At 32.3% G+C, this 24,777-nt stretch overlaps 1 protein-coding gene across 2 annotated transcripts in view; it reads left to right on the top strand.

The window, feature by feature from the left end:
* The window catches only part of LOC100930513 (arylsulfatase H), a 90,850-nt gene that overhangs the window by 54,202 nt on the left and 11,871 nt on the right, over window positions 1-24,777 (top strand). The window contains exons 2-6 of one of the 2 annotated variants that reach the window (XM_003765603.3): window positions 9,342-9,382; window positions 15,340-15,489; window positions 19,174-19,295; window positions 22,365-22,490; window positions 23,869-24,292. In XM_003765603.3, the coding sequence (XP_003765651.2) occupies window positions 9,360-9,382; window positions 15,340-15,489; window positions 19,174-19,295; window positions 22,365-22,490; window positions 23,869-24,292 (845 nt within the window). In that variant the 5' untranslated portion in view covers window positions 9,342-9,359. The remainder of the gene's footprint in view (window positions 1-9,341; window positions 9,383-15,339; window positions 15,490-19,173; window positions 19,296-22,364; window positions 22,491-23,868; window positions 24,293-24,777) is intronic. The other variant, XM_031959040.1, reaches the window with a different exon arrangement.

Raw genomic sequence — 24,777 nt, 5'->3', positions numbered from 1 at the left:
AGATATATACATATGTATATCATGGACTTCCAAATGTTTCTAATGGGAAATTTAATCTCTGAGTCTATTAAATCCTCAAAATTAATTTAAGGATTTTACAAAGAAAATTGGGCTGATAATTATAGAGAAAGTGGAGTTATTTTCCCATTCTAAAGTATTTGAATGATAATTTTAAAAAACAAAAGCATTCATTTTACAAGTGAGAGCCTTAGATTATCATATCAGGTAGAAGATTTAGCTAAAAAAGAAATAGCAAGTGGTATATAAAAGCTAAAATTAGTATGCTGGGGAAGATTAATAAAGTTACACAACTAATAAATTTCTTAATGCCATACAGTAAATGCAGTTTGTATTCAGTTTAATCAGTTCATTTAGTTTCAGAAGACAATTTTGTCGAAATCAAATCTGTATTTTTAATCACTAATGTTAACAATTCAAATCTAAAATAAAAATATTTTCAAGAAGCACTTGTTGATAGCACTTCAAAATTTTAGAGTCCAATGTTATTAATTAGCTCATTTTCAAAGATTTATAGTAGCACTCCTAACTCCCTATAACTTTTACTTTACATTTTAAAAAAATCACCCCAAAAGTCAAATCAATGCCTTTTGTGTCCATAACCTAGTACCATCCTCTCATCTTTTCTGAGATTTTTAGTTTCCACCATGGCAAAAAGACATGGAAAGGCTGTAGATTTGAGGATACAGTATGTAATTCCACATGGATGGAGGTGGGTGCTTGGTAGTCCCTCCTTATAGGGTTTTCTTTGTTATAAATCTCTCTTTCCATGTTTTAATTAAATTTTTTAAAAAATTGCTCTATGATTTAACAAGTTTTTCTTTTTTCATGGTCAAGAAAGAGTTAATAAGCAGTTCTAAGACATCAGATAAATCAGACATTTTCCCTCTTTTTCTTTAATCAGTGCAACTGTTTTCCTTTATTGAACCAAAACAAACATTAGCTCTCTTACTCTCCTGAGAATGAATGGTGAGAGTTCTAAATCTTGTTTCCCCTGTAACTTTAATTGACCCATCTCAAATCTCTTTCTGAACTTCAAATCTTTTTCCCCAGAAAGGGGAAAGAATTGTTTAAAATTAGTCTGCATCTGTCTAAAATCTATTAAGATTATTTTTTTTAGCAAGTTCCATAATTTGGAAATTTATAGTAAAGATATTATATTTCAGTTACAAATTAAGTCTTTTATTCCTCTTATAATGCCACAAATTTTTACAAACTAGGCAAAAGTTTTCCTTTCTTTCATTTTCTGACATTGTTTCTGTAAGCCTAACCTAAGCAATGCTAAAATATCACAGAAAAAAAGTACCTTGCAGGTTTTTTTTTCTTTTTAATCTAATTTCCTGCTGAAAAAGCCTAACGTGGGAATTAGTCCTAGTTACTTGGAATAGTTTACAATCTTACTAACATGGATTATAGGGAAATTGCAGAAATCTGAGAGAACTGCTTAAAGTATGAAACTTCATTAATTTTCCCCACATACTAAACTCTTTGGCAGTGTGTTTTCAGCAGTCTTTTTGGGTGGCTGCATTTTACCCTTAGGACTCTTCCTAGGTATCAAAATCTACAAACAACACTAGATATGACAAAGACAAAGATTTTTCTGAGCATTTTACCAAGAAACAAAAACATAAAGTAATAAGACAAAACACAGACTTGCTAGACTTCTTTATCTCCTGGAAGTCTAATCTCAGTCTTTGACTTGCCACAATTAATTCCCTTGTCAGGCAAAATTTTGGAGCAATTTGGATTTTCATATATTTTAGGATAATTTGAGAGTTCTATCTTTTATTTCCCCCCATTTAATATTAATTTTACCCCAATTACATATAAAGATAATTTGCAACATTCACTTTTATAAGATTTTGATTTCCAAATTTTTTCTCCCTCCTTCTCTTTACTCTTACCCAAGACGGTAAGCATTTTGATATAGGTCATACATGTACAATCATTTTAATTATATTTACATACTTGATATTTTGTGAAGGAAAAATCAGAACTAAAGGGGAAAATCACAAGAAAGAAAAGTTAAAATAATATCCTTCAATCTGCAGTCAGACCAGTCCCTTAGCTCCAGATCAAAAGGAATTTTTTCAGGAGGATTCCCAGCAGTAAACTGATACCAAATCTCATTAATTTCACTTTCAGTATGTCAATCCCTCATCAACTATGGTTATTTGTGACCCCCCCAGCCCTACCATTTGCCAATATGGTTATTTGTGACATATAGTACACTGTTCAACTTAAGTGGAATTTTACCTTATTTCAGAAGAATTGAGAATAAAGGGGGATATAACCTCTGGAACAGTCTTCCATAAAGAAGTCCACAAAATACCTGAGCAAGCTGAGTAGGGAGCAGGGTGTCTGAAAGAGTGTATGGGGTTTTAGATTTTTTTTCCTTGTCCCATCTTTTTTTTTTGCCCCAATCTGTGACATGCAAAATCTGAAATAACAGAATTTAAAAGCTCAGACTTTTGAGCATAATCAATTGCCAATTGCAAAACAAATTGGGACAAGACCTTTCAGTTGGAACTGAATCCTAAATAGAGGGAGACAGATTTTTATGCATTAAAAACAAACAATTACAAGGATATAAAAAGGAAACAAGATTAGGTAATCTGATTTCTAATTGGAGGAATAATTAGAGTTTTTCTGAGTTCAGAGGAGAGTGAGTGAGTTTTGGGGGTTGGGAAGAAAGAGAGTGAGTAGGTAGATTCTCCTGGATGGGAACAAGGATGTTACACCCCATAATTAACAAGCACATGGAATTTCCAGGAAATTGAAACTTCTTTGTTTCAAAATTTAGTCATTTGTATAAGATAGAAACAGTCTCAGAAATTGAATAAGGGAAGAGTGTGCTCTCCTTAAAAAATGGAGATTCATTTTTAAAAATTGTCTTGTGTAAACATAGCATCCTCACTTTCTGTTGTTTGCTTGCATTTTGTTTTCTTTCTCAGTTTTTTTCTTCTTGATCCGATTTTTCTTGTGCAGCAAGATAACTGTATAAATATGAATACATATATTGGATTTAACAAATATTTTAATATATTTAACATGTATTGGACTACCTGCCTTCTAAAGGAAGGGGGTGAGGGAAAGGAGGGGATAATTTGGAACAGAAGGATTTACAAGTTGAAAAATTACCCATGCATATGTTTTGTAAATAAAAAGCTCTAATTAATTTTTTAAAAAATTGTCTTGTGTATCAAAGACAAGCCAAATGGGGTCTACAGGGTAAAGAAAGCCACTCTACCCTTGATCAGGGTACTGTAAAGCAAAAAAGAGACTGAAGATAAGTAATCGTGGTTGATTGCTTGAAAACTCTTACAAAAGTAACTTTTGCCCAAAGATGCTGTTTTTTTAGAGTGAGCTAACATGTTTGGTAACTCAATGGCACTGAATTGTTATTGTTGTCTCTACTAGTAGTTATATATTGGAACTTACTTTCTTATAGCCACTGTGATCAAGATTATGCTTTTGAAAAGTGCCTAACCCAGGAGAATGCTTAAACTTGATTTCTTTAGCTAATGATTTCCTAAAGAAACAAAAGAAAGAGAAAAGTAAAAGAACATAAGGGTTGTATAGGGAAAAAAGATTTTTGCTGGAAAGTGTTGTCCTAGTTGAACACATGACTTTGAGATTCATTTCAATATTCTAGCAATATAAGGGAGCCAAAATGTGTTAGTATGGCTTTAAGCTTTAATAGCTTTTTATTTAAATTTGAAACTATTAAACCTTAAACCTGCATTAAGATGTTTGGAACACCCTAGATATGAACTTACATTTAGGACTTCCCAGTGTTTCAGTTCTCTCATTAAATAAATGAGGTTATAATTCTTAGCCACTTCAGAGGTATGTGATGAGGCTAAATTATATAATGTTTATAAGAAGTTGAGATCAAAAGATACTATAAACTACAAAGTATTTTTAACCATGTACTTTTCTACTGTTTTCTTTCTGGATGTAGTGATCAGATGATTTAAAAAATCTGTTGCACTGATTACTGTTAATTATAGTTGTATTTTAAATAGTGATGAGGACAGAATTGGTGTCTAGTCATTCATTTCCTAAATGACTCAGTAACTTTCTTTATAGGTTTAAAAAAAGTAATTAAAGTAACTAATAAGGAGTCTAATACCATGTTCTGCAAGATGGCCTGTAGTTCAGTGGATGTTTAATAAATATCAACTAAAAATAATAACTAAGTAAGATCATCAGAGTTACAAGAACACTGGGAGTTCTTGCTGCTTTCACAAATGTAGGAGTAACAGAGACTAACTGCTGCAGGTAAGTGAAAGATGCCATATCTGATTTTATCTGTCATTTTACAAATGTGATATCTTTCTGTTAGATTAAGAAGGGATTAGTGCTCTTCTTGTCTGAGTTGGGTATTGTGTTCAAAGTCTCCAAATTTATTATTTAATACTGAATGATTACTATGGATCTTATAACTTCACATAGCAACTTGTGTCTAAAAAGTGATTAATGTAATTAATATAATATGCAGATGATAACTATTACAGTGTCACTGGATCATTCTTAGTGCTATTAATTCATGTTCTATGAATCTTATTTTATATGATAATCTGGAGAAAAAGAATCTGAGGGCAAACTTAGTTCTCTCAGGAGAAAAATAGTAAAAATTCACTGGAAATATATAAATATTGAAGAAGGAACAAAGAAATTGAATATGACAATTGATTTGATAGGATTAAAAAGCTTTTGTGAGTAAAGTTTATCAGTTCCAAGAGGTATTATTGATCTCTTTTGCTTATATTTTGGTGACTTGGGTAATATAATTAAATTAGTTAAGTAAAATTTGAAATATGTAGAATTAAAAGATAATTTTGTTGATATAAGGATTGTTTTTCCTACTAGTTTTGCTTTATTTCTGAAAAGGTCTCTGACTACAACAATCAAAAAGTTACCTAAAGTAAATTATATAGTATTAATCAAGGTGTATTTCCATGAGGTTTTTGGTCAGAATCTTCACTTTTTAATTGTTCAGCATATATTTAAGAAGATATGTTGGTATTTATGTAGTATCTTTTACCTAATTTCTTCAAGTATTTTCTAAGTTTTTTCTCATGGGTTGTTATAACATCCTCATGATATTACCTCATGATAAAAGGCAAGTATTCATTGCTCCATTTGACAGGATAAAGGCTCAAAGAATATATTTTCTTAAAGTAACTTGAGCAAACGCCAGAATCTAAGGTATCCAAATTCCTTACTAATACTTATCATTGATTGTATGACTTTACCTCATATTGTGTATCTGAAAAATGACTAACAGAATCTGATATTCAAATGATAATTATTACAGGGATAAAAAGAGAAAATGAAGATGATGAGAAAGCTAACTATTCTTATTAGATGAATTGCTTAATTTTTCCCAGGATAGATCATATTTGGTCTTGAAAGCAAGAAAAAGATTAAAATCAAAAGGGGATTCATAGTTTTGTAACATATATTCTTGAGTTTAGGCACTCCCTGTTTTGAATACAATATCAAGCTTTCTGGATTTGGAGGGGATAGGAGGGCCCTTTGCCATAAGGAGAACTCAATCCCTCCAAAATTACTTATTTTTAATTAATGGAAAGAGTAAATTTGAATGGGTTGGTAATCCAGAAGAAGTTATCTGATTTCTCTTGCTCATTTTTCTCACATAAAAGCAATAATAATAATATTGTCACCTATTTCCTCATTCAGATGCCTTAACGTTTAATAAGATATTATCCCTGTATCACTCTGATGAAATTGTAAGTGAATTATTATTATTCTTTGCAAGATTAAGACATGTCTTCTCTTCCTATTATGTTTTGATCAGTATGAGAATAATGGTATGAAGTTTTGTAAAATTATTATCATGTGTTTCTTATTTTATGTAACCTTTCCCTTTGGAATTATAAAGAGGCAAATGAAATGAAGATGGAAGTTGACATAGAATTATTTTTTAAAAAATTATAAGTGAAATTGATTGGTTCCAAGAGGAAGTGCTGATCAGTTTTACTTATGTTTTCATGACCTAGGCAATAAAATTAAATCAGTTGAGTAACAAATTGCAATTCAAGGAGGGGGAATTATGTTGAAAGTATACTAATCTACAGGGAGAACAATGAGGAAAGGGAATAAGAACTGAAATCTCATCATTCATCACTTCTTGCCATCAATGCAGGTTGGCACCTTCTCTATAACTTATACTCTCGAATTGTTTGGAGAACTTAGAGAATAAATGATAAGTTCAGTGTTATGTAATCAGCATATATCATAGACAGTACTTGAGCCTCCTTCTAAATCAGTGTACCATGAAAAGGCAACAAGCTTCTGGATGACTGCAGTTTTCAAAATCATCTGTTGATAATATTGCAATAGTGTTATAAATTGGGGGATATTTGATCATACTCTTTTAAGGGAGAAATCCTTATAAGTTATATTGAACAACATGGCCACTATTTTATCAAAAATATGAGAAAGCAATAATAAGAGTTTATGTTATAAGGGAAATGGTGGAATTATTAGTGTTTTGATTACAAATATACAAATAAAATATTAGGCCTATGATGGTAAAAATGAGTGAATAAGATATTGCAAAATACTTTATACAGGTATTACAAAAGAATTTGTAAAGTTTTAATAACTTAAAAATTCACTTAGATTTTTGTACTGCTCAATATTAGATTCTCTTGGAGAACTTTAACTATCCTAAAATAGTTAATTAAAAAAAGCATTTATTCCATATCCACTCTATGTGCTAGGGTTACACACACACACACACACACACACACACACACACACAAATACTAATTACCTTAAGTAATCAGGGAGAACAGATATACATATATACATATGTGTAAGTACACATATAAATGTAAAATGCTGTACATATCTGTATATACATATGTGCATAGACACTCTTATATGCACACAAGATACATGAAAAGTTCATCAGATCCTTCATTTGAGAGGACCAACTATATTTCAAGAAATTCATTCAACATTTAGATAGCCTTAATTGTTAGGAAGCTTTCTCATAACAAATCTAAAATATGATACCTTAGAAAGGATATAAGATTTGATGTAGGGTAAATTTGGTTCATATCCAGAGTCTGTCGTGTATCATCTGTTTAACTCTAACTGAGTCATTTATTTCTCATGACCTCAATATAACCATCTGCAAAATGAGAAGGCTGGCATAAATGACTTCCAAAGTTCCCTCTTGCTCCAGTTCCATACCTATTTGATAATTTGTCATTCTTATCAACTACTTTCCATCAACTTAATTCAAGAGGATCTGATAGACAAAATTAATGTGGCCATTTTTTTTCCTTCACAAATATATTTTACCTAAAAAAATTTACATAAGAAAAACAAAATGATAATATTTCTTAGCATTTAAAAGTCAACCAGGAAGGCTAGGCAGTTATGTACAATAGTTTAATTTATATAGTTGTAGTAAGAGTCATGTTCAGTTACATAGGGCCCAGTCGTATTGGTTGAGAACAATCTGGGGATTACTTCTTTTCTGGGTTTTTGTGTATGTTGTGTGTGTGTGTGTGTGTGTGTGTGTGTGTGTATGTGTGCATGTTTGTATTTTGGGGGGAGTTGGGGGATGATGCCACTGAACTAATATACACACCTGAAGATGGACTAGGGAAATAAAAGAGATGAAGTTTAAAGAAATTCATTTTTATAATTTACAAAATTGTCAGCTTCAAAATCAAAACAAGAAATATTTTAGGTATGATGGAAATATTATATAGTAATCCTTTAATCTTATCTATCCCTAAGGTTAAGAATGGTGCTAAGAAAAGTTAAGAATGAGGATAAATTTTGTGTAGGATGCTTTTCTACCTCTATTTCCTCTTCTAACTTAAATTTAGGAACTCAAAATCCTATACCCAGGCTGACCTATTCAAGTAATTTTTTATATTAATTTCTCTTTGCTTTTCTCTCTTGCATTTTTTTTTTTTTATTCTCCAGATGCATGCACTTGGTTACCTATTAAGGCAAGAAGTAATTTGGTAAAACTAGCATATATTAAGTTGTTAAATAAAGTTATGATTTATCAAGCTAATACTCCAGACCTTTTTTGCTTAAACAGGAACAATATTTTAATACAAATAGGTAAATATCTAAGATAGAATTTCAAAAATCATTGACAGATCAGTGGAAAGATATCCAATAGGCAAGAAGACCTTCTTTAATACCTTCATATGTCATCATTTATTTCTCTCATGGTGAAAGTTAAACCTGTTTCTGACTTGCCAAAAGGAATGAATAGCTATTTACTACTGGAAAACATCAGTTTACAAATATGATCATAAAATAGGTTTCAGAATAAATGGAGGAGGATTCTAGATATTGATTATAAAAGAAGACACATATTATACTGAATCAAGAACTTGAATTCTATCATCTACCTAACAAAAATCCTTTTTATGCTAGATGTTGAGTTGTTTGAGATATAGTAAAGCAAAATCTTGATAAGGCATATGGAGTCCCACTATAACTATAACTACTTTCAGGGTAGAATTAAAGAGGCTACAAAAGAGCATTTTAAAAAATTATTTTTAAAGGTTATCTCTAGGGTGGATTTGCAGGAGAGAATGGAAAGAGATAGAAAGGACAAATTAAGATAATGAAAAAACAAAAAAATACAATAAATTGTATCTAAAAATAAATCTACATTACTTTGGGGTTAAAAATGACACCTTTAATTTTCCTGACTTCTCAATCATTTGGAGCACATTGGTCATCTCAAGTGTCACCTGGATCCTTTTACAAATGGGTTTCATCTCAATTAATGCTAATTGGAGCTGGCAAACACATCCATGAGCCATGATGATTTTGACTATAAAAATTACATGTTATTCATAAATATGATTCATAATAAATATGACTATTTGCTTTCCAGATGGAAGGAAAGTGATATCATCAATTCATTATTAGTAGAGCATGGCCTTTTTATTGAATACCTAGGAGATTGCCTTCTGCACCTTAGGTGGAGATGCATTTGTGTTTATCAATCTGATATATATATTTTTTTGGGGGGGGAAGGGGGAGAATATACTACATAGATTTTATTATTCTAGGCTGTCTATCTATGTTCTCATTTGCTCTATGAACCTGGTAAACTACAGAAATTTAATTGCAATGAGGCTGAGTGGTGAGACAGGAATGTGGGTAATGTCTGTTCTAGAACAAAGCTAACAGATTCATGTAAGGTTTGAGACATCAACCTCATTAACCTCAATCATTAACCTGGATAATTATGGGAACATCCTTTTACTTTGTAGATGAACTTAATTATCTTGTTTTCTTAGGTAAACTAACAAGAAGCCATGAACTTCTCATCAAATGACTGGTAAGTAAGGAAGTTTGTACTTCCTTGTTTTTTTATGCACTAAACATTAATAGGTGTGAGAGGGCTAGGTTGGAGTTAGGACACTTAGCAATCTTTGATCTGCTTCCTATTTATTACTTCTGTGATTCTGAACAAGTCACACATGCTTCATCTATAAATAGAGATAATAATGCACTATATCATTGAGTTTTTTGAGAATTAAATGAGATAAAAAATAGAATGATTAGTAAACTTTGAAAAACTATATAAATGTCTGTTATCATTTTCACTATTATTGAAAATCCCTTTTTCCTTCCCTTCCCTTATTTCCCTTCACTTCCTATTTCTCTTCCCTTATTTCCCTTCCCATTTCCCTTCCCTTCCCTTCCCATTTCCCTTCCCTTCCATTTCCCTTCCCATTTCCCTTCCCTTCCCTTCTCTTTTCTCTCTCTCTCTCTCTCTCTCTCTCTCTCTCTCTCTCTCTCTCTCTCTCCCCCTCTCACTCTTTTGGAAAGACAACTTTCAAATAGAAATTCTCCTATTATTGTTGCTGTCCTACTATCATGGATAAGAAGAGCTAGAATGACTTTCATAAAATCTGACCTCAGACACTTACTAGCTATGTGACTCTGGACAGGTTACTTAAGTCTGTTTGTGTCTATAAAATGAGCTGGAGATTGGTGAACTACTTCAATATGTTTGTCAAGAAAACCCAAATGTGGTCACAAAAACTGAACACAAGAGAAATGAGTGAACAACAAAAATTATTCTCTGATGAAGAATATGCCCTCTCCAACAATGAGGATTGCAATTTTTCTGTAATTTATAATCTTAGAAATTTGCTCAGAATAATAAAATGTAAGAGTTATTTACCTAGAGTTACACAGTCAGTATATATTTCTGTTTTCAAGGTCAGTTTTCTATTCACAATGTTATATAGCATCTATCTTACTATTATTTTTTAATTTAATTTTTTTATCAATAAAATAGCAGCAATATAATATATCCTTCTTTTCTATGATTTCATGAAATGTAAGATCTCCTGATTCATGTTAGTTTTGTCTTCTTTAACCTTAGGGAAGAACAAAATGTTTTCAACTTAAAATATTAGCCAACAGGATTAGATATATTAAAAAAAGTTTCTCATTTCTTGTAAGGATTGTGAAAATTTAAAATAACAAAATATTTAAATTAGAAGAATACATTAAGTTGAACCTCCCACAAAAAAGAGGAATTTATTTTACAGTATCACTGACAAATACCCATTCAGCCTCTGTTTGAAGTCTTCCAATATTTGAGAATTCTCCATCATGAAACTGCTATTTCTACTGTTGTAACTGCTAGAAAATTCCTCTTTGTAGTGAGCCAAGTCTTCCCCACAGTTACTTCCATCTTCTGTAATTATACAAAATAGGTATTTCTCTCCCCTCCCCTTTTAAAGGACAGACTCTAAAATACTTGAAGAATTTAGTTATATAGATCTTCCTTTAAAATTTTCTTCTCTAGATTAAGCATTCCAAGTTCCTTTAGTTAGTATCTTCTTCATTTAACATGGTTCCATGCTTTCAATCTCTCTGTCTTCTTCTTCTAAATATATTTGAGTACACTTGTGTCCTGAAAATGGATCAAAATTTTCAGTGTTCTCACCTGTACAGAGTGTGATAAGATTATTATTTTCACTAATCATAACTGCTTTTAAAAAAAGGACAAAATGATATCTTTTGCATGAGGATTTTATTTTATTTTTTTAAATTAGTTTTTATTATTGCATTTTGATTTTTTATGCCACCATAATTTCCCTTGATATCCTTCCTCTTCCTTCTTGATCAACTAAATGCCTACTATGTCTTAAGAACTTGTTTTTTGTTTTTGCTAAGTATTGGGGCTATATAAAAGAGGCAAAGACAGTCTGCCTTCAAGGAGCTTACAATCCAATGAGAGAGACAATATCTAAACAAATACATACAAAGCAAGCTTCATACAAGATAAATAGGAGATCATTTACAAAAAGAAGGCCCTAGAATTAAGAAAGTTTGGGGAAGGCTTTGAAAAAAACAATAATCCCTTATATTCATGTCCAGTTGGCACCTCCCCACTGAGCAGTCCAAAACTCCTGGCCTTACTTTCTACCAGGGAAAAGAGATATTTAGTTAATTAGAGCCTTTTGAATTCATACTCAGCTAAAGGCTTTTTGTCATCATGGAATAAACCAATAAGATGCAGTAAGAATACCTATATCTATTCTGAATCAGGGAAGAAAAATGACCCCTCCAACAGGGATTTCTGGAAGCAGGCTCACCCAGTCTCCATGTTAGTTGTTGAAGTTGTCTGTTTTTATGGATAGTTGTTGGCCTCTCTATTTTACCTTGATTGTATAGGTATCTTAATTGTATAGATATAGATATAAGTATCTTTCAGCTCTGATAGTTTTCCTTCCCTTCCTAACCCCCCTTCTAACTGCTCCTCCCTTCCAATCATATACACTGAAAAAAAAAATAAATTTCAGGTAAAACAAGATACAAACCCCATTAGATATGGAAAGGTGGCCCAGAGTTGTGAAAATCCACTAAATATTTTTGATGCATTTATGCAAAGTTTTTAATAGTTTTCTGTCATTTGATCCTAAGTGATATTTGTTTCTCTGTGTCATATCATCATATCTCTCATGTATTTCTTTCTCTTCACCACCACCCTCCTTACTACTTTCTTGGATTATAGCAATTATCCCTAATAAATATTTCTACTTTGCTCTTTAATTCATTTCCTACACACTGCCAAAATAATTCCACCAAATCATAGTCCTAAAGATTTCACTTCTTCTTTATTCAAAAATCTTGACTTCTTCTTGTCTCTAGCATGAAATAAAAATCCCTCTGTCTAATAGTTAAGACCCTCCACAACCTGGTTGTAATCTTCCTTTCCAACCTAATTTTGTATTGTTTTAGGTGCCCTACATTCCATCCTGGCAAGTTAATTTTTCACTTGCACTTATGTAGGAGCATATAGATTCAAGCTAGGCATCCTTTTATGTTTCTTTTTTTACATTTAATTTTTTTTGTTGTAGTAAGTTTATTTATTTTTAATACACATTGCTTTATGAATCATGTTGGGAGAGAAAAATCAAAGCAAAAGGGAAAAACCATGGGAGAAATTAAAAAAAAAAACAGAAAAAGAAGTAAACATAGCATGTTTTGACTTACATTCAGTCTCCTTAGATCCTTTTCTGGATGCAGATGGCATTTTCTATCCAAAGTCTATTGCGATTTCTTGGATCACTGAACTGCTAAGAAGAACCAAGCTTTTCATAGTTCATCATTGCACATTATTGCTGATGTGTATTATGTAGTCTTGGTTCTGCTTGTTTCACTCTCCATCAGTTCATATAAATCTTTCCAGGTCTTTCTAAAATCAGCTTGTTCATCATTTTTATAGAACAATAATATTCCATTTCCTTCATGTATCACAACTTGTTCAGGCATTCTCTAATTGATGGGCATCCACTCCTTTTCCAATACTTTGTTACCACAAAAAGAACTCCTACAAACATTTTTGCACATGTGGGTCCTTTCCCCTCCTTTTTGATTTCCTTGGGATACAGGCCCAGTAATGGCATTGCTGGGTCAAAACATCCTTTTATGCTTTTATTGAATTCCCTTCTCATGACCATTTTTCCTACTTGTATTGATATTCACATATCTCATTCCCTTCTTCCATATTTCAATAAGTTGTTGTGACCCATCGGTTTCACCTTTGCAATATATTTTGTATGTGTCCCTTTCCCTTGACATTGCCACCCCTTTGATGCAAGCCTTAATCATTTCACAGTGGCATAGTGCAATAGCCTGCTGGTAAATCTGCATGCCTCAAGTTTTTTTTTTTTTTTTATCATTTTAATTCATTCTTCAAATGACATTGGCTTCCTTGCTTTTTCCAAGAATAAAATATTCAATTTCTTGGATTTTTGTCATTTTCTCTGGTAATCTGAAATGCTTACAATGCTCTCCTTCCTTATATTTATCTACTTATTTCTTTAAGTCTTAACTAAAATCCTTTCTTAAAAAAAAACAAAAAACGTTTTTCCAATTTCTATTAATTCTATTGCCTCTCCTCTTTTAATTAATTTCCTATTTATTTTTGTTTGTGCATAATGTTTACTTGTTGTATCCCCCATTAAATTCTAAGGTCCTTAAGGGTGGAAGTGTCTTTTGCTTCTTTTTTGTAATCTCAACTTGACAAACGCTTTATCTGGCTGCCCTTACATAAGGGAATTTTCCATGTAAATATCACGGAGTTTGATGAGTTTCCTTCCTTGCCCTAACCGTATTAGATCCATTAAGAGATAAAACACGTGAAAACACCAAAAATATTCAGAAACATTTCTCTTATGTCAAAAGGACCTTTACTACAAATGCTATCTGGAACACCTCCTTGAGATGATACAAATGATATAAGAAAATCTTACTTCAAATTCAATGTATACTCTAATATACATAGACTTAAAAAAAACTAATTATTGTAGAATCATATGCATATAATCCTTAATCACTCAAGCACCTTAAGAATACTAGGAAAATTAATTTCCTCATAAGGTAATTAACTTCTCCCCAATACAATAAAAGCACATTCAACATTGCTGTGCTGTGAAAAGCAAAGCTATTGATGGCCTCTGCATAGAGCTTAGACAGAATCACCAGAGTAAAACAGATAATTTTGGAGAATACTTATTGTGGGAGAAAAGTCTTAACATTTCATTGCATTTTCAGGAGAATATGGCATCAAATTGTAGGCAGGTAACAGGGAAGTCAGCCTGGGAGGTCTGACATTAAGTAGATACACACTTAGGGACTGTTGTTTTGGGGCAGAGTTATAATCTCAACAAAGGACACAAGATATAAAAGCAGGCATTTAATGACAAGGGAACAGGGGAGTGACCCTGTAAATAATAATTACAACAATAATGAAAGCTAGAATTTATATATTTAAAGTTTGCAAAATGCTTTACACATGTGATTTCAATCGATTCTTAGACCCTTATAAATAAAGAATATTGTTATCCGCATTTTACTGATGAGGAAATAGTCTGGGAAAGGTTAAGTGACTTGTCTAAAGTCCAAGGCAGGATTTGAAGGCCAGGGCTATATCATCTATGATAGTAATTGTAGATGAAGTCCAAAGTGGAGGGGGTGGACAACTTGACCAAAATGGAGAAGGTCAGGTTTTCAAATTGTAGTTCTAGATTGCAACAGAAAAAGCAGAAGAGTTCCTTGATGGTGAAATAACTTTTATGGGTCATTAAAAATCTTTGCCTCAGGGAAAATGGCCCAGTGTCTGCACAGGGCATATTCAAAAGGTGCTGGTTCCAGCTGAACAAAGATAGGAATGAAGATAGGATGTTCTTTATTGACCTACTATTTGACTACAAGTACTTTTAAATGCAAAAAGAGCTGTGCTCTAAACGTGAAGATTGTTTGCTTGTAATTAGCTTTCTTAGATTCATCATACAATTCTTTTACCTCTATATTTATTGCTTGCTTAATATGAAATAAGGAGACTTTAGGAATATTTCATAAATAAAACTGAAAAAATAAATTGTCAGAAGCAAATAATTCATCCCAAGATAGGCAGCATACTAGTGGTAAATTTCTTTGTACTTAATTTGATTCTCAGAAAGCGAACATTTTTATTTTGGCCAATAGAGAACCTGAAGCTTGTCTAGCTTGGCAGAAATAGCCAGAGTTTATGCTTTGATGTGATAAATCTTCAAGAATCCAAAGTTATTTCAAGATGACAAATTTTACTATTAAGGCAATCTTCATTACCAACAATTGGATTTATTTGAACTTTTTTTTTTTTTAACTGCAAACAATAAAATGAAGGCATGGAATAATGTAATAGACTTTTTTTTTTTAAGTTGCCTGAAATCAACCCTTAATGAAAAAACTCAATTGACAATTTAATATATATTTTTTTAATTTCAGGAGCTGTTGCGCTTTAATATCAATTTATTTCTTATTTTGGAGAGTGAGTGGATCAAACCCATCAATGAATTCTAGGCCCAATATTGTACTCTTCATGGCAGATGACCTTGGCATTGGAGATTTAGGTTGTTATGGTAATAATACCATGAGGTAAACACCAGACGCTGTTTTCTATTCCTTTATAACACAACAAATAATTCAAGCGGGGAGTATCTTTATTGCAAATTATGGCCTCCTTCTTCTCTTCCTCCTCCTCTTCCTCTTCCTTCTTCTGTTTCTTCAGCTTCTTCTTTTTTCTGCTTCTGTTTCCTCTGATGCTGCCTTTTTTTTTTTTTTTTTTTTGGTACTCCCTATAAACCAAGATACATAAATAAAACTCAGTGGTCAATGAGGTAGTCAGGCTCCTAGGCAAATTTAAAAACAATTGAAAGTGTCTCTGGTATCCCCTACTTTTATCATCACCTATCCTTTCTTCACAGTTTTTTCCCATAACCCTTGCTCTCAAAAAGGATTTATTAGCATTTGCATTTTGGTACCAATTTAACTCAGTATTATTAGTATCAGAAATATTTAAATTTTAGAACATTTCTCATTGTGGAAAGGCTTTGTCCTGTATTAATATAGTGTTAGACATACTTGAACAGGTGAAGACTTTTTTTTTTTTTCACAGACCTCTCATTACCCCTAGAATCACAATATACAGACAGCTACATACTTTGCCCTCATTAAGCACCTTTCTGCTATATCTAGACTCCTGATAATGCAGACACTGGAGATTAATGGGGATAAGTGGGCGGAAAGGCACTGCTAGTAATAAGGACACCTGTGTTTTCACCATTTTATGTTGAGCAAGGTGCTGATTAATGCAGATAACAAATCATGAGAAAGGTTGCATATATTCCAAGTCATATTATTTATGTTATAATTATGTAAAATATAGGAATTGATCCCATCCCAATGGAAAGACGCAGTGCAAATTCTAATAATGTGACCACTTCAAAGGATTTATTATTCATATTAATTGGGACCTAGCTGTATGGTGACATAATTGAATCCATGAGATATTTCATGTCTTGGGCATTACATTGTATCGTAGTCATTTTCTAGTTGTCTGAAAAGGTTTGAAAAAAAAATGGAGCTAGTTTATTCTTGTAATATTTTTGGTTGGAATTAATTAATCAATTATAATATAGTTGGAAATATAAAAGCAATATATTGTAGTAAAGATAATTCTAGCTATGAAATAAGGAATATTTGAATTCCAGTTTCCCCTAGAATTAGAGGGAGCCTCAGTAACCATTTATTTAAACCCATACCCCCAAGTAATCCCCATCAAATCTTGCCTATAAAACCCTTTACTTGAAGATTTCCAATGAAATGGAACTTGCTACCTTCTAACATGGGCCATTACACATTTAAATGACTACAGTTATTTTCCCTAACATAAAGTTATATCTTCATAACTTACACTCTTCATTTCTGGTTCTAACTCTTGGGGCCAAACAAAACAAGTGTAATCTTTTTTTTCCATACTAAGCCCTTCAAAAGTTTGAAAATTATTTTATGTCTCCCAAGAGTATTTATGTCCGAAGCTTTCCAAATGATCCTTATATGATATGGATTCAAGGGCCTTCACAATTCTGGTTTCATTCTTCTGAGTTTGTTGTTGTTGTTGTTGTTTTGTTTTTTGCAAAGCAGTTGGGGTTAAATGACTTGCCCAGAGTCACACAACTAAGAATTGTTAGATATCTGAGGCTAAATTTGGACTCAGGTCTTTTGGACTTCTGGGCCCATACTCTATCTACTGCTTCATCTAGCTACCCCTTACTTAGAGTATTTATCATATACCAATGACTTTCCTAATATGTGATGCATTCTAAAACTACTGAGGAAATTAGAAAGAAATAAGTAATTTCTGAGAGGTTTTGCCTCTTTAGCTTCAGTTTATCCTTTAGATAATGCTCAATGACAGTTGTGGGAGCTATATAAAAATGTACTTCTCTTTCAGTCAAAAAATTCCATGGGCTTCCCTCTACCCTCCAATTGACAACATGATGGTTAAATCTGAGTCAGCAGCATTCCTAGAAAAATTATAGAAGCCTTTCTGTCAGTTGAATAATTCTGCTTCCATTTTCTCACTCATCTCTTATTGTCTTCTTAATTGTCCTGTTCCTTCTCCTATTGAGTTTTTCAACACTCTTAATGGCTCAAAATAGAGCATTTTAGTATTTGGTGAATCACCTTTCCATTATGAAGTAAAACTGACAAAAATCGATCCCACTGCTAGTTATGCAATAAACAGTTCTTATTTGATCAACTCATAATTTCTGAAAAGTTTTGTATCATAATATGAGTTTTATTCTTAAAAACTCTAAAAACAGTTACATGAAAATGACCTGAGAGAGCACAATGGACGGCAAACCCAATAGCTTGATTTTTCTTAAACTGTTCCTCTCATATTTTATATCCTCTATCAGTCCATATCTTACATTTGAATAGGAAAACCATTTCTCTACACTTGTTTCAAGTTTTTCTTGCCCAAAATTTTTTTCCCTTGTTACAACCAATATCTTTACATATGGAAATTAACAATTTACATACTTGATAAGTTAATTTTTTCTCACAGAAGTTCATTTTTTTTTCCCCTCAAAGTACATTTTTGTTTATTTTCGGTAATCAAACTGCATATATGAGGAAGGACCAGTACTTTACACATTGATGATAAAATTGCTTATCTTTCTTTTTTCAATCACGTTCATGCAAATGCTTGTCAAGTATAAGCTGTATGAACCTAAGTATATTACTTAACATTTTATGTCTTAAATAGTTTTTTTGCTCTGATCTATAATATTCTATAACCACTATCACTGAAAACTGGATATTCCTGTAATGATGGGGGGTGGGGAGGTAGGGGTGGGGGAGGAGGAGGAGGGGGGAGGGGACTACTAAACATAAGAACTAGAAACAGAAATAAACAATGACGTTAAAATTAAAAGTGTTTCACCTACTATAAATAGCGCAATTCAATTACAGATCAGGCTAATTTGTTCTATAGATTTTTAAAAGTTTCAGTCTAAACAGCTTTAGGTATCACTTTCAGCTCTTTCTAATTGATTTAGTGCATAGTATTCCTATTAATATTGTTTGACATTTTGTCAAAAGAAATACATTCCTTCTAACTATGAATAGAATTTAATATTTTTTCCAGTTGTTTGATGGTAGCTACTATTCACATAAATATGTGTCAATGCTTCTTCAAATATCTATAATGGTAGTGAATACTAAAATGTTCAGTGTAGAACTCAACTCTACTACAACTTGATCGTAAGCCACTTTCTAGCCAACATGAACATTGGTCTTCCCTGCTCCCACTAAGAATCAGACACAAACTTGAAGACATCTTAGTTTGTAAGGAATTTCAAGAGATTGTCATTCACTGGCAAAATATTTAAGAATATTGACTCACATCCATTAAATAATAGTACAGCAGAGCAGGGTTAATGAGAGACAACATAGTACAGTGGGAAAATTGCTGGATTTGGAATAAAAGGATATAAGCTCAAATGCTAACTTTGCTACTGATTATCTTGGTCAAGTCTTTGCCTCAGTTTCCTCATCTGTAAATTGAAAGGATTGGATTAGATGACCTTAAAGTTTCTTCTATTTCTAAAACTACAATTCTGTCATTCTTATAGTAAGTATATGAAAATATATAAAATGAATTACTGGAACAGAACAAAAAGATCATTTTCTGACTTGATATTCATTAAATGCTGATCCATTTTGTTGGTATGAAAAATCTCAATGTTTTATAATCTTTTTTTTGGGTTTTAGCACCCCTAATATTGACCGCCTTGCTAGAGAAGGTGTAAAACTCACTCAGCACCTAGCAGCAGCTTCAATGTGCACTCCTAGCAGAGCTGCTTTCTTGACTGGCAGATACCCCATCAGATCAGGTTTGTAAGCTTTTCAATATAGCAATATTTTCTAATAACAAAATGCTTCCTGTGTAATTATTTTTCAAGTCCATAAAATAATTGAATAAAGTTTTCAAAGTATATGAATTCCTGCCACTCCAAGATTCACCTCTTCCTTCCCTATCAAGAAAAGGCTCGGGTTTCCCCAAATTTTACAGCTGTAATTTACACTTAAAAATCTGTTTACATGTGACTCTTCTCATTAGTGAAGACTGATTATGAACTATCTCCTGTTTGAGGGATTGAATTGGTAAGAGTTGGAAAGAAGAAAGATCCTGATCTTCTTGCTTCCAGATTTGGAAGATAAGACTCTCTGGTTCAGACATGAGAGAAAGAGTCTAGGAAGAAGTCAACATGTAGAGGAATTAGTAAGTCAGTCTTAGACCAATTCTCAGCTTACTATACTATTGATTTTGAAGACTTCTCCCTATTCTTGTTTGTATTTTTTTTTCTAATTTCTGTTTCCTTTTGGCTTGGATAAATTGATTTTTAATGGATTATATATATTCATAAAAGAACTGAAATTTGGTTGGAAGGGAATCAACCTTCTATATAGAGTTTATCTGTTACCTCCTGTTAAGGGACAGAAATCATATGCCCAGCTTAAACCTGAACATGAATTTCCTTATATTAACATTATTTTAGGGGAAAATAGATATTATTCCATCTCAGTACCCTTTCTCTGTCTGATAATTGAAGAGGGGGCAATTTCTGACCTCAACTTCCTACCTCCCCTTCTGAGAGAAAAGTTCACTTAGAGAAAGTGAGAGAGGGGGCAACTAGGTGGTGCAGTGGATAGAGCACCAGCCCTGAAGACAGGAGGACCTGAGTTCAAATCTAGTCTCAGACACTTAATACTTCCTGGCTGTGTGACCCTGGGCAAGTCATTTAACTCCAATTACCTCAGGCAAAAAAAATAAATTTTAGAGATACCATTCATTCTGTGAAGTGCATCTAGAGAGACCCATGTGTACATACATAATTTACATGGGCAAAACATAGCACCATATACTCTTCTACAGGGAGTAGCCCTCTATATAATTAAATTCTAAAGGAGTCAGTCCTCAGTTTATAGATAGATTGTGTTCCAAAATTTCAAATGCAAATTAGTTGTTTGGAATATAACACATGTTCCCACAGAAATGAACTTAAATAGTATTTATATTCCCAAGCTAATAGATAAATGTCTATTTAATTCATATTGTAGCTCTAGCATATGGTACTGAAGAAACCCTAATCACGATTTATAGCATTATCTAAATGGTTCTAAATTGAGATGAAAAGGATATTTCTTCTGCTGTCTCCTTAGATTGTAAGCTTCTTGATATCATGAATTATCTCTTGCCTTTATTTGTGTCTGGCACATATTAGGCACTTAAATATTTGTTTATTAACTGATTTATCCTACTTCAAAGGTCAATCCCTAATGTGACAAGGCATTTTATAATTTATTTTTCTTATTAAATGAGAATTGAAATAAGTCATTTCTTAGAATTCACTTTTGAGGAAGGCTATTCTATTATGTTATTTGTCACTGCATCTGATTAAAGGACCATGGGGCATAAAGGAAAGAGCACTGAACTTGGAGTGAGATCTGGACCTAAATCCTAAATTTGATACTCATATTGGAGACTTTGAATAATTCTTTTCTTTGAGTCTTGGGTTCCTAGTTTATAAAATGAAAAGTTGGCATTAGATTATATCTAAATTTCCTTCCAGATATTAAAGGAGATATTAATAATATTATTAAAGGAGATATAAATCTCCTTCTAAGATATCTATTCTATTTTTTCTAGTTTTTACTGGAAAAATATGTAATGATTGAATCATTGAATTAAATAATACTATTTTCTTTAATGCTTTAAAGATTTTTATATCACATAGATATTTTAAAGCATTTCATCTGCTTACCAAATATTATGTTGTTTATTATAAGAAGCATCAGGACACAATGGATAGAAAGTTAGTCTAAGATGAAGTAGATTCAAATTCCAATTCTGATGTTAGCAAAACTCTTAATTTTATAGTCCCCTAGGCATCTAAGGTTCTAAGATTTCAAATTGCAGAATGAATATCCATCTACATAAGTAAGGGGATTTCCTAATGCTAATGAAATCATAGATACAGCATATTTTAGATACAGCTTAATCATAGATACAGCTTATTTTAGAAATATGATGGTGGTGCCCAAGAGAGGGGTTTCATGACTTTCATGTCTGTGAACCTGGGTTCACAGCATATTCAATATATTCCTCCAAATCATAAAAAGATAGAATCTGGATTCACAGAAATGGTATAGAAATACCTACCATATACTCGATCCTAAAAGACACAGAACTGAGAATTGATGGAAACTTTTCTCTCCTTTGATGACCCCATGTGCTGCAGACACCAGAGAAATAAAAAGATTCTTTGTGTAAGCTATAAATATTCTATAATGACAGATATGGTTTCTTCGGCATCACATAATGGGAACAGAATGATGCTGCAGTTCAACTTAACAAGAGTAAAATCCAACCATTTAAGACTTATTTCCATACAATGGAAAATACTGCGGAAACAATATGTGTGATGGCTACAGTTCTGGAGTTAAGAAGTTATAGTTTCCAATCTCAGATCTGACACATTTTAACTAAGTGACCCTGGGCAAATCACCTAACCACTCAGTATTTCAGTTAACTTTTTGGAATTTGTTTCCTAAAATGTAGGATTATAATGTATGCTAGTAAAGGGAAATTCTCTACAATGATGCAATTACAGATTCTCTCATATTCATATCTACAACATATTAAAACATTTCTTGTTCTTATAGTTAGATTGGTTAGTTATAGGTGAATGACAAAAATCTCTAACTTTGAAAGAAAGTAAAATATCTGAGATTTTGTAAAAATAAAAATAAAGCAAAAATAATTAGGGAGAATCCTTGGCCATTGGCCTTTAGTGTATGGTAAGAGCCTATTTTAATTAAAACTTTTCTGATTTTCAGGGGAAATCTGGACCAATCAAGAAATGCAATTTGTTATATCCTTCCCTTACCATGTATTTCAGGTATGAGTTCTTCCTTCAATATGAATCGTGCCATCCTTTGGCTTGGTGGTTCAGGAGGTCTACCAACAAATGAAACCACATTTGCCAAGCTGCTTCAGCAACGTGGCTATAAGACTGGATTGATAGGTACAGTTTGAGATCACTAGTTTTAGATGAATAAACATAAATTTTCCACTGCAATTCAGAAATCCCTTTGCACATCTCAGAATTGTGGAGTTAAAGAAACAAGTAGAAATAGGGCAATGTAAGGGATTATTAAGATCACATCTGAACTAATGAAATAGATCATGGTGGTAAGTTTAAAGATATTATATATGACTTTATATATATAGTAAAACCTGAACTTGCAACTTATAATTCAATCCGTATCAAAATAATATGATCAGGTAAAGGAGCAGATAGATGGAACATGTATAAATGGATAACAAAAATGTAATCACAGGGGCATATTAGGGGCATGCTAGTAAATGTTTATCAATTTGCTCTCTGAAAAATGTAAATATAACATACATTTAAGTTTAATATGCACTATGATGTTTTATCCATCACTTTTGTAAGTCTAGAGCATCAACAAAACAATAATTCAAACCTTGATTTGTAGATTTTTGCATATTTCAGTGTAACTATGTACACTGAAAGGTTAACAATTTTTCTTCATGGTGTTAGATATAGATCAAATTTGTACTTTAAAAATTGTTTGGGAGAGGGAAATTCTTTAGAGATTCATCACAAGAATTCTATTCCTATAAACCAATTTGATTCTGTTTGTTTTGACCTTTAAAGGTTCAGCAGATGGCTAGGAAGCAAAGGTCCTAATGTCATGAAGTTGAGACCACTAGTAGTACCCCCAAGGTGTTTTTCTTGGAGTAGGTATTATATTTTTGTAGATAAAGAGCTAACCTTGTAGTCAGAGGAACCTGGTTTTACATCTGATACACAGAAGCTGTTTAAGTTTCATCTCTCAATGACCCAGGAACCTCTGTAAGATGATAAATTATAATGATATCACTAGTCTGCATCAATAGAGGGATTTTAACATTTGTAATTCACTACAATATGAAATTAAAAATCTCAACTCCATTTTATTAACTATGACTCCACCCTCAAGTATTTGATGATGTCAAAAAGAAGAAATAACAAAAGAGATAGTTTGAGTCTTGATTATAACACTTTCTAGATATGTAACTATGACTAGTTACTTCTAGTATGATAGAAAAACTGTTCTTAGAGTCAGGAAATTTGATCTTGTTTTTCATTTCTGACACTGTCTTTGTGATTCTACGTAACCTCTGTGCACTTCAGTTGACTCAGTTTCATTTTATAAATTAAGAATTGCTAATAATGCTTTCACTTAAACACATGATGTGATTTTTTATGCGTAAAATGCTTTGTACAGTGTAAATTGTGATTTTATTGTATATTTCTAGTCCAAACTATAATTACATTTGGCCAAAGAAACATAATAATTTCTTTTTGTAACTGTTTATTCCTATTTTACTCCTAGGAAAATGGCATCAAGGTTTAAGCTGTGCCTCTAGAAATGACCACTGTTATCATCCACTAAACCATGGGTTTGATTATTTTTTTGGGATGCCTTTTACGCTTTTAAATGAATGTCAGTCAACAAAAACACCGGAGATACACAGAGCTCTCAGAATCAAACTCTGGATTTCCAGTGTGGCTCTTGGTCTTGTTCCTCTCCTACTTCTCATTCCCCGATTTGCTGGATGGTTTAAAGTTCCATGGACTGTTGTTATCATTACTGCTCTTGTGGCTGCCTTGTTTTTTACCATCTGGTATTCTAGTTATGGATTCACTCGTCGCTGGAATTGCATCCTTATGAGAAACCATGAAATTATTCAACAGCCCATGAAGGAAGAAAAAGTAAATTCTATGATTTTGAAGGAGGCTCTTTCATTTATTGAAAAGTAATAAACAGTTTTATTTTCTTATTTTTATCATTAAAAAATTAATATCCATTTCAGAACATGCCAATCTCCTTGGTCAGAAAATTTTTTTGTTATATTTATATCACATTTGACATTCTTTTGAATCTTTACAAAGTCAAAAGAAAGTAACACTTTACCAGAAAACAGCAGTGGAAAGGGCACTGCCTGTTGAGTTAAAGAACTTGGTCAACTCCCATTTCTGATACTTAAAACCTACATTATTTAGCCTCTCTAGTTATGAAGGATGTGGACTTGATGCCATTTAAGGAATCTTCTAGATCTGTGATCTGAGGAAACAAATTTATTGTTCATATCTTAAATGTGCATTTTATTCTGTGTCTATTGTCCTTCACCATTTCCACATCTTTTACTCTGAAGTAATCATTGGTAACTATATCAAAGTCATCAGGTCTTTCAAGATGGTTTTCTTTATATCACAATGCTCATCACATAAATTGTTATTT

This window comes from Sarcophilus harrisii, chromosome 3, assembly GCF_902635505.1.
Source record: "Sarcophilus harrisii chromosome 3, mSarHar1.11, whole genome shotgun sequence".
NCBI lineage: Eukaryota > Metazoa > Chordata > Mammalia > Dasyuromorphia > Dasyuridae > Sarcophilus > Sarcophilus harrisii.
This window is presented reverse-complemented; position numbering and strand designations above follow the sequence as displayed.